The following is a 14,063-nucleotide window of genomic DNA, read 5'->3' on the forward strand; positions in this document are numbered from 1 at the left end:
TGAATACAAGTTTTTATAGACTGATCAGCACCAACCTAACTATATGGAAATTAAACAATAAATAAAATGAATGAAAATGTATTGACAGGAACGAAATGACACATGGCCACACCTTTTCAGTTTAAACACAATTTATTTTTCAGATTTAAATAACGAATCGGATCATCCAGTGTGGGCTATGTTGGGTTTTCATACAGTAATGATACCAGATCTATCATCAATAGATGTTTGTAGGTGGTCTTATATGAAAACAAATCAAAGCAAAAAAAATAATGTCACCAAACAAACAATCCCCCTCAAATAAAAAGACCCCTTCAAACCACGGTAGCTTCACTCCCTAATATTACACTGCTAAAATGATTACAAAGAATTGGCAGTCTTCTGCCACTGGCAGAAAGACTTGTACATCTTATCGCCAATACACAGGATGACAGTTTATTAAAGTTCACAATGTGCCAGTCTACATATACATTCAGATAATTGCTCTCATGGGTCTCCAAGCCTGTAATAGTAGTGGCATTTAAACTGTACTGAAGGAGATGAGTTCTTTATCATGAAGCTTTGCTATGGAGCAGGTCTCTTCTATCACTCCAATGGGGGGGTGTTCATGTGTTTGAATAAAAACAGTCATAGTGTAGTGACGTACTGGTCTAGCGCCATGAACGTACACAGACAGAGGAAGTACCAACAACCCTTTGCTAATTCATAATACAGTGTTTGCAAAATAGAAAAGAAAAAATGAAAAGATAACTAAAATTAGGTGAATCACATGCATCAAAATATCAGTACTCGGAAGATGACAGACTGAGTATTCACATCAGCTGATTTTCTACAGTCAGAGAATCTCAAGAGGATCAGACAGAAATGTCCTCCTTGTCGATTTAAATCGTGCTTCCATCACCTGTGCTTCCAAGAACATGTGAAGTCACACCCAAGCGTTTTTTATAAAGGTGGAGTGAGCCATTATTGGCATTTCATTCCCAAATGCACTTCTTTATCGCCAAGCCATCCTACCAGTGCATAAACATAATATGTGAGCTACGTATTCATTTTTTAATTTGATTTGTACAGTGTCATTTATATACAACAGAATCACCCAATGTATCCATTAAAAAGCAAAGCCACGTTGTACAGTCCCATAAGGTGGTTCTGGGGGCAGAGATGGGTAAGGCGGCAGACTAGGAGGTGCCTCAGAAGTGTCCCTCTGCACCTGTCAATCACATTTCCTTTTGTGCCATCTTTCATCGCATCTTTTCATGCTGCAGACTCTCCTCTCATTGGTCAATAATGAGAAAGTGGACACCACCGTTCTTCTGTAGGTCATATGTCGAAGGTCACAGGCTAGTCGCCCCCAAAGTTGTTGACAGAAGAAGTGTGTATGTCATGCTCATGCGAAATCAAATGAAGTCATCTTGCTGAAAACCATGCGTTAATGTGAAAGCAGCAGGCACACGTTCTGATTGGCTGATTTCTCCTTCTGAGGTTCCAGTCATTTTCCCACCGAGGATTATGCAAATTAGGAAACATTAACAAATCTGTAAATCAAAATGCACACCAAGAAACCAAATTAGATTGACTTCACTTGATAGGTCTTTTACAGTTGTTGACGGATAAAGTAAATAACTAGACTTTGCCAGATAAATCTAGTAAACAAAACTGCTAGCCTCTCCGGACTATAGGTGATGAACAGGGTGAGCCTTAGGGGATTAGCAAAAACACAAAAGATCTGAATCTCTCCTGTGTTTTGTTTGAGAACTGTTTGGCTGTGTCTGCACTTTGCTTAAAAAAGACTTCGCCAAAGCACATTTTTACAAAAGCCTCTATAATACACCACTAAACAAGCAGGGTAAAAAGGTATTTGGCTCACAACATGGCTGATGTCCTCACACACAGGTCTACAGTACACAGTACATACCAGGTTGAGCACACCACTGTTACGATTGAGACTTTTTCTTCCCCTGTTTCCCCTTTGCTCCTTCTCCAGACTGCCGAGGGAGAGACAGACAGACAGACAGACAGACAGACAGACAGACAGACAGACAGACAGAAAGAGGCTTTAGGTACAGGAAGGTCTGAATTTACACCCTCAGGCCAGCCAAATCTCACACGCAGCAGAGACAAAATGGTCATTCTGGAAGATCATCTATGTTGGTTTCTATAAAGATGACATGCTAAAAGAGAGAAATTGTTAAAGAAGGGGGTTAATGGTCAGATGGAAACATGCTAATAGAGCCACAGCAAACTGAAGACTGGTCCAGATTTGGCCTTTGTGACCAGATGAGTTTGGTCTGTCCTCATCCCACTGCACTCCACACACTACACAGACAACATCCAATATCCAAACTAGCATACAAAGTGTATATAGGACAGATTATGCATCTAAGTTTAGTTCACTTCTTATTGCTTCCAGGTATGTGAAACAGCAGGACTGGCCACATGATCTGTATAGTATGCTGGAGTGTATATTGGATCGTAGTCCATCATTCTGGTCTGGGGCCAGTTGTGCCAACCTCAGTTTTTCCCTTCTGGGCCTCAGTGGAACCCTTGGAGCTCTTTGACTCCTCCTCTTCCTGTTTCTCAGCCTTTTGGCCACCCCGGGAGCGTTTGCTCCTTTTCCTGCCCTTCCCTCCTCCTCCTCCTCCTCCTCCTCCTGCTCCTGTAGCTCCTGCTCTTTCCGCTGCACCTTTCTCTTCCTCTGAGCCCGCACCCACTCGGCGCACTACCTTCCTGATCACCTGTAGGAGGAGATGGGTGGAGGTGGGAGATGGGGTCAGCTGGGGGGGTATGAGGACGTAGAGGAGATACAGATTACAGGGGATATGCAGGGAGGTGGGGATGGTTGATGGAGATGGTTACTTTTCTGGTGACAATGTTTCCGTCCTCGTCAGTGAATTGCTCCTCCGTCACGGACTCAACAGGAATGTTTCTGGCCTGCTCTCCCTGGGGTTGTGGGAGGGATTGGGGTGGATGGAGGGGTAAAGGTTTTAACAATGAATAATAATGATGAATGAAGAGTGAATTGTTCAAAGCAACAGCTTTGTTTGGTCACCACATGAAGCACTTGAGCTGCAGTATAGCTGCATGTCCATTTGACTTTGTTACAGTGCATATTCTGTGGTGATGGCAATAGCTGAAAAAAACAAGTCTGCAGAAGCAAAACGTCAAAACATTAATAAATCCAAGCATTAAGAGAACCCATTTAAGACAGGTCAAATACAATGAAATGCAACGGCTCTGCGATCAGATCACCGCGAAACTGTTAGTGAATGGGTGTCATAAAGCATGTCTACAACATGTGGTGTTTCCCATTCAATAATATCACACAGATGCTTCCACTAGAATTGGTCTTAAAACAAGACAATTCTAGAACCAATTCTAGAACAGTGAACTCTAGATCACACCAATCTTAAAATCTGGGAATTCTGGAGGAAGCTAGCAAGCCAGTGCTAATGACATTGTTCAAGCAGCAAAGGTGAGTGCGCTAGAAGTCGGGTTCAAGATTCTGTAAAAGAAAAGCCACACACACACAGTACGCACAACACACATTTACAAACACACACACCCATTCCTTATTCAGACCTCTAGTACAGTAACACTAACAGCACAGGGACACTTGTTTCAGCACAGCCACACACATCAACCGTGGCGGTACCGTGTGTGGCGAGCAGATACCTTGAGAATGACCCGTCTGCGGTACACCTTGGTGGTGACGGTGGTTTCCTCGTCTGAGCTGGACTCGATAGTTCTACGAGCACCCTGCTGGAGTCACCCCAGCATAGCCTCATCATCACTTACACCCTTATTATATAGATCACACAATCTGGCCGACACGGTACTGTACACTGTTTATTCTCATTGTGCGTGCCATGCATGCTCACTGAAGGACTGGGTGAGAGTGTCGGTCTGCAAAGTTTCACTTGTTAATTCGTGTCGACATTCATCTGCTGTGACAGTAATTCTGGAGATCATTTAAAGATGGTCGGTTTCATTACTCTTTAGCCACGAAATGTTCAACTTCATACAAGATAGGACACCATAAACGTGTACAGTACCTGGACTTTGTGCTGGGATCCAGCTGCAGCCTCTCCCTCCTGTTTGCTGCTGCTACCTGGTCCTGCTGTGCAGCTGTCCTCCAGGGCTTCTGCCCTGCTCTCCTCCTCTTTCTGGCCCTTGGGTTGGGCTTTCCCCGGGGCTCGGGTCTGGTCCTTCCCCTCGCTGGCTGCCTCCTCTGCCTCTGGAGGTGACTGGGACGATGGGGCCACATGTTCTCCATTCTGCTTTGCTGGCAGGCCCTGGTCAGATGACCTGTGGGTCTCCTTGGTGCTGTCAGGGCTGAGGAGTGAGGAGCAGATAGGTAGACGGGAGGAGAGGACTGCTGTCAGTGTGTTTGTAAGCCAGAGAAAGATCTGTGTCGTATACATCCAAATACGGACACATACAAACGCATGCACACATACAACTCTAACTCCAGCCTGGGTTCCTACCTCCTCTCTGGGCCCTCAGCCCCCGGCGTCCTTCCTTGAGTGGGCGCTTCCATGTTGTTACTGGATGCATCACTGCGCCAACCTGGAATTGAACACATGTCTTTTTCTGCCTGCTGCACCTGGGAAAGGATGGCGTTCAGCCTCTCCTCTGTCATCTCCTCTTCCTCTGAGCCCTCTTCCAGCTTGATTTCTTCCAGTAGGGACAGCAGTCTCTCCTGGGTCATCTCCTCCTCCTCCTCCTCCTCCACCACCACCAGCATAGAACCAGACTGCCCAGCCTCCTCTGCCTTTTCCTTCCAGTCAGAGGTGTCTGGGGCTGGGCCAGAGGACAGGGAGGGCCCCCCTACAGGCAGAACCTGGTCCTTTGTCTCCTTCTCAATCTCCTCACCCTGGCCCTGATGGGTGGGCTCTGCCTGGGCAGCCTGCTCCGGAGCCTTACTTGCTTCCTCACTATCCCGGGGCTCGTCACACACCACAGACTCACGGCTCACCCCTGTATCCTCTCCAGTGGATGCCTCAACCCCACAGGACCCCAGGTCCCTTCTGTTGTCTAGGGAGGTGTCCTCCTCCACCACAGTGGGGGGTTGGGCACAGGGGCCTTGGGCCGGGGGGTCGCTGGTGGTCTGGTTTAGGGTGAGGTCACTGGGTCTAGCTGGGGTTTTGGTAGGGGATTCTAGGCTATCCTGCCTAAAGAAGTCATGGTGGCGAAGCGGGGTGGGGGGCTCATAGCTCAGCTCTGTGGGGGTCTGCAACTCCAGCTCTATGTTGTGGTAACCTGGATAGAGGGTCACATACAGGTGTGGTGGCTGAGATGGAGCTGGCTGTGACACAAACACACACAAACAAGCAATTGTGGAAATGTGGGCTTGGCCACAGGAAAACACAGGAACAACTGATCATGTCCGGGTTGGAGAGATAATGAAGACTTGACATTGTGCAAAATGAATCTCTGGAAAGTGCAAACAGTGCTAAGAAATGAAACAGCCACAGAAACAGCTAATTGGATATCCGGCACTTAAAGTTGCAGGGCAGGCAGGTCCCAAAGCTTTCAGCCTCAGCCCCACAAGCAACATTAAATTAGGGAGCTCAAGTTTAAAACCAATGTTGGAATGCCGGATCAATTAATTTATCGAATTATTGTCTAACAAAGCATTATCTCTATGTAGGTTTTATGAGCAGAGCAGTGAGGCAATAGGGCTCTAGATTTACAGTTCAGGAACAGAGGGTTTGGGATAGAGGTGAGGGGGGAAGCCAGCAGGGAATAAAGGGGGAGGAATGGGAGAGGAAGGGGCCAGATCCGGATCTAAGGAGGATACTTTGGGATTAACGTTCACCACAGGTGGAGGAAGACAGAAAAGAGAAAAACAATTAGTATTAAACAGACAAGATTTCGACGAGAAGTTAAATATAAGGAGGTCTGGAACAGAATGATACAGATGGCATTATATGGTTAGCAATGAAAACACACAAAACTATGTACTTAGGTTGGAGATGGAATGCTTAATGGAGAAAGCTGGAGCCAAAGGCCAGGCGAGAGCCAGAGCATTGTTAGCCAGGTCGAAGTTAGCTGGTTATTGTGGTTGTAGCAATTTGCCAGATAGCTTGTTAGGAAGGGGAGGGTGCGAAAAAGCCAGGAGGTCTGGTGGTAGCAGAAGAAGCTAGCTGCAGTGCTAACTACAACATGAAGAGGAGCTAGCTACAGCACTGAAGACAGAAGAGACTGCTGAGCCATTTACTGCAGGAGGACTCAGAGGATTCAGAGGTGCACCAGGCTAAAGCAGGCCTAACATACAGCAGTAAGACAAGCAGATAGTTATTCAAAGCCAGCCATGCTATCAAAACCATAACACAGCCCAATATGTGATTGGCTATCACTGACATGGCTGTCACTGGGGTTGACTGTCGTGAATGTCAGTGATAGCTGAACATATATTTAAGCTATCTGAATGTTAGTGGCTTGCTTATGTAAACTTTATTTCAAGAGAGAATATTAAGCCATTCTGCCAACAGCAATCATGCTATTATAACATATTGGTTATAGTAATTATGTTGTCATGTGTCAACTGTGAAAGGGATTTAATCATCAATTTATATACATGAAAAAAAAATGCTGTGTACACATGAACATAACTATTATGGAACCAAATCAGTAACCACATATTTAACCCATCTGAAATAACAAAGATATTTGTATTTGAATCAAAATAATGTAATTGTTTCAGATGGGCTAGAGTTTTGATTCAAGCAGGGTTAGCATTGCTGAAGCACCATGCCTTGTATACTCTACACATGAATACAGTCACAAAAACTGCAGTTATATTCAAATAAACGCCCCTGGCCAATCACATGGTGACTTTGATTAAGCCTAGAAGTTCCAAGGGGCTGTGTTACCATCACCGATTGAATCATATTTCCATATTGACTAACAGGTGCTACTGAACAATTCGTTGAGTAGGTTCTGTATTTTTTTAACAGTAGTATGTTTAAATGAGAGAGAGAAGTAAAGAGATAGACAGAGGTCAGCTATATGGGGCTACACTTTACCATCAGACTGATCCAGGAATACTGCGTTATCATCTGCAAAACACCGTGTGCCTGAAATGTTACCATAGTCAAATATTGGCCCTTCCAGCAATGTCACAATATCCAGACGATTGATCTTTGTCAGCACTGCGGTTAAGGCATCCGCTACGAAGAAGAAGAAAGTGAGAGGAAAACTGTGAACACAAACATTATTACAATAGTCTAAATGTTTTGTCAGTATAGAATGCTGCTGTGAACAAATGGATTAATTACAATTGTGTAGTTTGGTTCTCTATTTTCATTAAGGGACAATACTGAAGGCTATATAATTATGTCTGATGGGAGGGGTAGAGGATACCTACTTGTGGCATTTTTACCGTCTCGGCTAACCCATTTCTTTAAAAGCATGAAGCTCTGAGCTGTCAGAGAGTTGGGATTTTCCACCCGAATGTGATTGATCTCATCTACAGAGAAATCCATTTCCCTGGCCAGCTCTGCAACAACACATTAAATATGGATTAGTCGCTTCTCCCTCCTTCTCCTCTCAGTCCTTACCTACGCACACACACACAGGCAGGCAAGCGGTACTGCAGTGCAGGCACATAGGGCGGTGCACACTGCAGATGGCACTCCCTTCGATCACAGAATAACCTCACCAACACCACAACACACCAGACACTCAGAAACTAGACACACAATGACTCATTTCTAACCCTAATGTCAATGAATAATATAGACCTCCGATATTCAAGGTGTTTGAGTGTGAAATTAGTTTCACGGTTTAATGTAAAATCTGATGACACTGCGTCTTGCCTTACGCGAGCAGTTATTCCACCAACATACACTAGATGACGATGTCTCAGTGCTTACTCACCAGTCCAGCTCAGACCCAGGTGATCTGCCACTATGGCCATGCGCAGGTCTGTTCTTTCACAGGGACTCTGGGGGCCTGGGGTGGGGTAGGGGTTCAGAAGATTAGCATCTCAAAACCACTGACAGTGTATTCAAGATGACAAGAGACTTAATAAACAACTCTTCTGGCCAAAGTATCCCCACTGATTCAGACTGAGCCGATCCAATCCATAGGAAGGGATATAATTGAAAAGGCTATTGACTAAAGCATTTTGGAATCAATTTTGAAACGCTAGGATTTGGATGGCTGTTGGACAATTTATGCCTAATAAAATCACAGATAGAATATTATAGAATATTGATGATAGAACATGGAATCTTGGGAATATAATGTCCAGAAAATGTACTGAAAACACAGACTAGTATGTTGTTGTTGAGTAGTAGTAGTAGTGAAGGTTAGAGTCGGCGAGTTTTAAATATATAGGTCACCCACTAATAATCTACCAGGCAAGCAAGCCTTTACTCTCACAAGAAAAGATCCACCAGATACAAAACAAACACAGGAGAACAGAAAGAGATGATCACGTTTCACATGTTGTTCTAAAACTACTGTATGAGGTGTGGTGTTCAAGGCCAGAGGTGATCTCAGAGTCATTTTTCATGCGTGTGTAACCTGTGGGCCTAACTTGAGGGCTCGGGGCAATACACAACCTGTTAATACAGACCCCTTTAACTTTACCTAGGGATTTTGATTCCTTCTCTAATAACATCACAATAACGTAATGTAAGTAAAAAACTAAAGTTACATGAATGACTATCCTTAGCCGTACTGATCTCATCTGATTTTCCTGTCTTTTCTCCTTTGCACTTGGTTTTCACTTGCACACGGTTTTAAGAGACCCTTCAACCTACCAAGACACTAAAATTAGAACACTGACACAAGACCTTTTAGCCTTTACATAACACTTTCCCCCACTCTAGCATGCTTCACAACCCAACTACAGCACAGATGATATCTTACTAGGTACTGTAGGTCTATAAGTCTGACCAGACATCACAGGACAGAAATGACAAGAATGACAGGAAGTGGACAAGCTACAGTAGAGTCACGCCACAGGCATCCAATCACAACGGCTACATGCACTCTTATCAGAATAAGCCATCAACAAGTGGTAAAGTTTTACAAACTAGGCTTGATCTCCGTGACGAGAGCCATGACTGGCCCAGCAACCTGACTGCCTTCCTCCTTCTCCTTCCCTCCAGTCCGCCTACTCTTCCTCCTTCTCCTCCACTCTCTGTCGGACTGCTCAACCTGAGCTCTCACGTCTCTAGCAGACCTGGGTGTGGTGGTGGTGGTGGTGGTAGTGGTGGAAGCAGTATAGGAGGACTGTGAGGCGTCTGACAACGAGGTGTTCCTGGATGTGCTGCTGCTGTCTTCATCTCCATGGGTCAATTTGGCCTGTGTATGTGGGTCTTCCTTGGTAACGGGGTCCAGGGGTTTTCCTGATTGGCTACTACGTTTTGTTTTATTAGAGGGTTGGCCTCTAACCTGAGTGGTGATCTGTTTGGCATTGTTGATAATTGAAGCAGTGCTGGACCATAAACTGGACCTGGTTTGAGGTAATCTGGCAGGTACCGGGGGTGGTTTAGTTCTCTTGTTAACTTTAGGGGGAGATCTGATAAAAGTCTCCATCTGACACTTTTTTACCTTCATCATCGGGATTCTAGATTTAGGTTTTATTTCTTCAAAAGGATCAAAACGTTTCGTAATTACATTTTTATCAACTGTCGGTGTTGGCATCTGCTTTCTCACGTGTGTTTCTCTGCATAGCTTGGTATTAAGTGCTTTAACTGGTAACCTGGACTTGCATATTTTGACCTTCACCTCCTTGGATTCAGTATTTTTTATTGCTGTGATGTGGGCGTTGCTTTCTTTGAGGTTCTCCTCTAACCTGCTAAAGGCAGCTTCAACTCTGCTGACCTGCTGAAGAGTGGGTTCAGACGATGATAACAAGTCGAACACTATGCTGCCCGTCTGCATGAAATTACCATGTTCAGGGGATTCAAGCTTACCATTGTTATTGCTGTTCCCACTATGGGAATATCTGTTCGGTTGTGTTTCTGCAAACTGTCTGCTTTGGTAAGTCTGCCTTTCCTCACTCCAATCTAGCTCTCTCTGGTCTGGTATTACTGGGGCTCTAGAATAATAATCATATGAAGCAAAAGATGTTCTAGAATTTGTATAATCTGAGGTGGCTGTTGTTATGGTATTATAATTATCTACAGTGACTACCATTCTATTAGAATCAGAATCATTGGAGTCCTTTCTAGTGTTATTAGAGTTATCAGAGGGTGACTTGAAGCCAATTTTGAAAGTGGAAAATTTAGAGTCAGCATTTGAGACTTGAAAAGTGGATGTGTCCTTATTGACACCATTTGACCTGTCCAAGCAGACAGTGGTCGTCTGAATGGGGACATGGTGGGCAGTTCTGGTGTCTACTGGGGTGTCTGGGTTAACCTGAGACCTCAGTGTTGGTGTTGTCACTACACACGGTGCTTTAACCCCTGACCTCCCCTCTGGTTGGTTATGCTCACCAATCTGAAAAAATTGCAGCCTCTCTTCAACCATATCCCTCTTGCTCATGTCAATTGCACCACTGCGAGTCATCTCAAACATCTTCCCTTCATGGAAGGGGAAAGGGTTAGGTTCACTAGTCGGCGTGCTATCATCTGTCGGGGTTCTGGCTGGGGTTGTGTCGGGGGTTGTGGCTGGCGACCTGTCATCTCCTGCCAGGCCAAAAGGCTTTGGCTCATCGTCTCTCATTCCGGCATCAACAACATCCTCGTTCTCCTGTCCGTTGCTGGGCCACGGATCAAAGTCCAGGCCCTTAGTGGCTACAGTTTTAAAAGGGGAGTTAAACTCCTCTTCTAGTTTGTAACTGAAGTAGGTATCATTGAACCCATCTTTATCTAAGGGCTTTTGTTCCCCATTTTGTCCACTATCAGAGGGGTCACTTTTTGACCTGGCCCTTTTGCATTCCTCGACTGGCATGTTCTCTTCCTCTATGACCTCCAGTTTGGTCTGGGTAAAGGAGCGATCACAAGACCTCATGAGGCTCTCTGAAGCCCACACGTCTCTCCTGCTGTCAGGCAGACCAAAGGTCTTACAGTCCTGCTGCTCGCACAGGCCGTCGTCCTCGTCTTGGAGGTCGTAACCGTCCAGGGAATCGACCTCTGTTGCATCTGTGTCATGAGAGAACTCCGCTGTGGTGGCGATGGAACAGTCCGTCAACGATTGGTCGTTTCCATTCTGTTCATATTCGTTATCCTCTGCTTTGCCGTTGGAACCATTTGATCCATTGGAACTTCCGTTCGTTTCCGGCTCTTTTTGGTTCCCGTTCTTGTCGTGTTTTTTAGGCTTGGAACCTTTCTGTTCCTGTTGCTCCTGCTCCTCTGGGACTTTAAAAGTGTACTTTTTAAAGGCGATTGGCTGGAAGATAGACTCTTCCTCACTAGATTCACTGTCGTCTGCCCCTGGGGGGACAGGGGATGGGGGCTGGACCCTGATGATCGGCTCTGTCAGGAAGCGCTTCTCACGCTCTTCCTGTAGGTTGACCTCCATCATCTCTGTCTCTGCCTCGGACGAAGCACAGGAACCTTTCCTCTCTGGGTCCGACTGCTCTGAGTCTAACGGGGGAGGAGGGGGGAACTCTATATACGCAACACCTTTATCTTTGGGCGTCTGCACAGCCTCGTGGTTACCATTGGAGAGGTCAGCTGACCTCTTGACCTTGAGTCTTTCAGGAGGGGCTTCTTTGAAGGAGAAAGCCTTACCTTGCTCTGAGTCCTCAGACTCCTCGGACCCCTCAGGGATGGGGCTGGGGTTCCCTGGCATGAAGGCCTTGAAGGAGTCCGGAGTCCTGGAGGTCAGGTCATAGCTGACTTCCTCTGAACTGGGGGTTTCGGGGGTGATGGGGCTTTTACCTGAGCTGTCTATGAAGGACACCTGCTCTAGCGTATCGTCATCTGGACTGATGGGACTCAAGGCTGACGAGGACTTCTGTTTGACTGAGTACAAGGCTCCCTTAGCTTCCCTTTCACCTTGCCTGCCTACCTGAACACTCACATAGACAGGCAATGTTTTAATGCCCTTAAAGTTCTCCCTGGTTGTATTGGGGACTGGGGATGTTAGTGTTTCCAGCATAGTATTTGAGTTAGAGTCTTTCAATGCGTTATCTAAAACTTCAAGAGTTTTGTTTGTTAGCTCTTCTGTTTTAGTAGGGCTAGTCTCTGGGGTGATATGTATTCTGTTCTTACTTAGAGTGGGTATCTGGGACGGCTTGGTGGCTGGTTCCAGTTGGGCGTTTATATTCTCATTTTCTAAGGGGCTGGACATGGCCCTAACAGGGATTTGAGATTCAGTTTTTTTCCTTAGGTTTTTGTTTAGTGTTCCATTGCTCTCTTTGGAAATGACCTCAGTTTTTGTTGAGGGACTTGATATCACTTCCTTGGAGGGGGGCACGCTTTTTGTGACTGGCGTTCTATCAGCGTCACTGCCATTTTCATTTTTGGGAAGAAGTTTGGGAGATGTTAGGATCTTTTGACTTTTAGCACTTCCATTTCCATCCTTAAGAACAGAAGCTACTTTCTCTAGATCCATTTCTGTTTTTTTACGTGTTTCAGCGCGGAGGGGTTTCTGATGTGTAGAGTCTGGAATGTTTTTGTTTGATTGTTTGTCTCCAGCCAATTTCGGGGGACATGGCATAGATTCAGTGATATCCATAGCAGGCCCTTTCTCTGGGACTTTTTTAGGACTTCCTTCATCTGTGTCCTCTGATCCTTTGGCATTATTTTCTCCAGTGACCAGCTGATACACTGGCAGTTTGCTCTCTTGAAGTTTTCTGACAGAGGGTTTTGGCTGTACCGGCGGAGGGCTTTTTTGGTTATGGGCCCCAGATTCAAATTTCATCCTGACAGAGCTTACTTTGTTGGTGTTCTTCTCAGCTACAGGTGGAGGTGGTTCTGATTCTCTTGCCTTGGTCTGCTGATGGACTTTCTCCTCACTGAGGCCAGAGAGCACACTTCTTTCAGGACTATTGGGCAGACTAGAGCTTTTCCTCTCAGCTTCGGTGCTCCCGAACATTTTGCCCGTAGAGGGCTCCCTGAGCTTGCTTGTCCCCCAGTCACCAGCCCCAGTCTTGGCTTTCTGCTGGGATCTCTCCGGGCTGCTGCATGTGGAGCTGGGTCCGGAGCGTGTTTCTCTGGGAGGGCCCCTTTTCCCTGGCTTTTTCTCTGGTGACTGCAGCTCGTCATTGAGTTTCTCTGTTTTGTCACGGAAAAATTGTGAGACCTCACTGAGCTTTTCTTCCGCTTCTTTGACTGTTTGGTCCACACGGTCCTCATAGAGGAGTTTCTCTCTGCTCCTGTCCTGTTTATCCTCTGTGAAGCGCATCCACACTGCATGTTTAGGGCTACCAGGCTCTGTGGAGTAATGCAACACGGTCACTTTGTCAAACTGTGACTCGTCATCCCTGTGGGAGAATTTACCTGACTTTGATGCTGAATCTTTGGAAGTTGACTTGACAACAAATTCTTTCCGAGGGCTATGTCCACTCTCCACCCCTTGCGTCTCCTCTAACGTTGCGTGGTCAACGGGCGCCGAATCCTCGGCATCAGAGTGCGACACGTCTAGTTTCTCAGACAGGAGCATTTTCTCAGCAAACCTGTATGATTCTCCTCTTAGCTCTGACAGCTCATCGTCACAGTATTCTATGGAATGTTGACTCAGCAGTTTCAATGCTTTGTAGGAGTCGTCCGCCATCAGCTGGGCGGAGCTTGGACGGCTGTCCTCTTCCTGTGAGACCGGGGTGTTTACTCTAGAGGATTCCAGGAAGGAGGGCAGGGTTTCCTCGGCAGTAAGCTCCTCCTCTTCCTGTTGTGCCTCGTCGTAATTTGGCAGTTCTTTGATTCCCCGGTCTCCCTTGTAGATGAACAGATCTGGATGTTTCTTGGTTTCTCTAATGATGACCTCAGTCGGTTCTTTGGTGTTGCCTTTTTCAATGTGAACCTCTATAATTCTCTCCACTTTGGGCTTTTGTTTAGTATCTTTGTCAAGGAACCTAGGTGTGAGCTCATCTCCTTTGATGGAGTCTTGGCCAGCTTTGTGTTCAAACAGGCCTGCTAGCTCCTTGGAGGGGTCTCTGC

The 14,063-nt window shown here is 46.0% G+C and overlaps 1 protein-coding gene across 1 annotated transcript in view; it reads right to left on the minus strand.

Moving 5' to 3' along the window:
• Nucleotides 1–1,406: 1,406 nt before the first annotated feature.
• ank3b (ankyrin 3b) overlaps nt 1,407–14,063 on the minus strand; it is a 64,103-nt gene continuing 51,446 nt past the window's right edge. Inside the window, 10 exon segments of the mRNA XM_062474449.1 lie at nt 1,407–1,535; nt 1,916–1,985; nt 2,511–2,735; nt 2,857–2,940; nt 3,673–3,759; nt 4,053–4,332; nt 4,485–5,259; nt 7,029–7,172; nt 7,370–7,501; nt 7,882–7,956. Coding sequence (XP_062330433.1) covers nt 1,935–1,985; nt 2,511–2,735; nt 2,857–2,940; nt 3,673–3,759; nt 4,053–4,332; nt 4,485–5,259; nt 7,029–7,172; nt 7,370–7,501; nt 7,882–7,956 — 1,853 coding nt within the window. The 3' untranslated portion in view covers nt 1,407–1,535; nt 1,916–1,934.

The sequence above is a fragment of the Osmerus eperlanus genome, chromosome 12 (genome assembly GCF_963692335.1).
Source record: "Osmerus eperlanus chromosome 12, fOsmEpe2.1, whole genome shotgun sequence".
NCBI lineage: Eukaryota > Metazoa > Chordata > Actinopteri > Osmeriformes > Osmeridae > Osmerus > Osmerus eperlanus.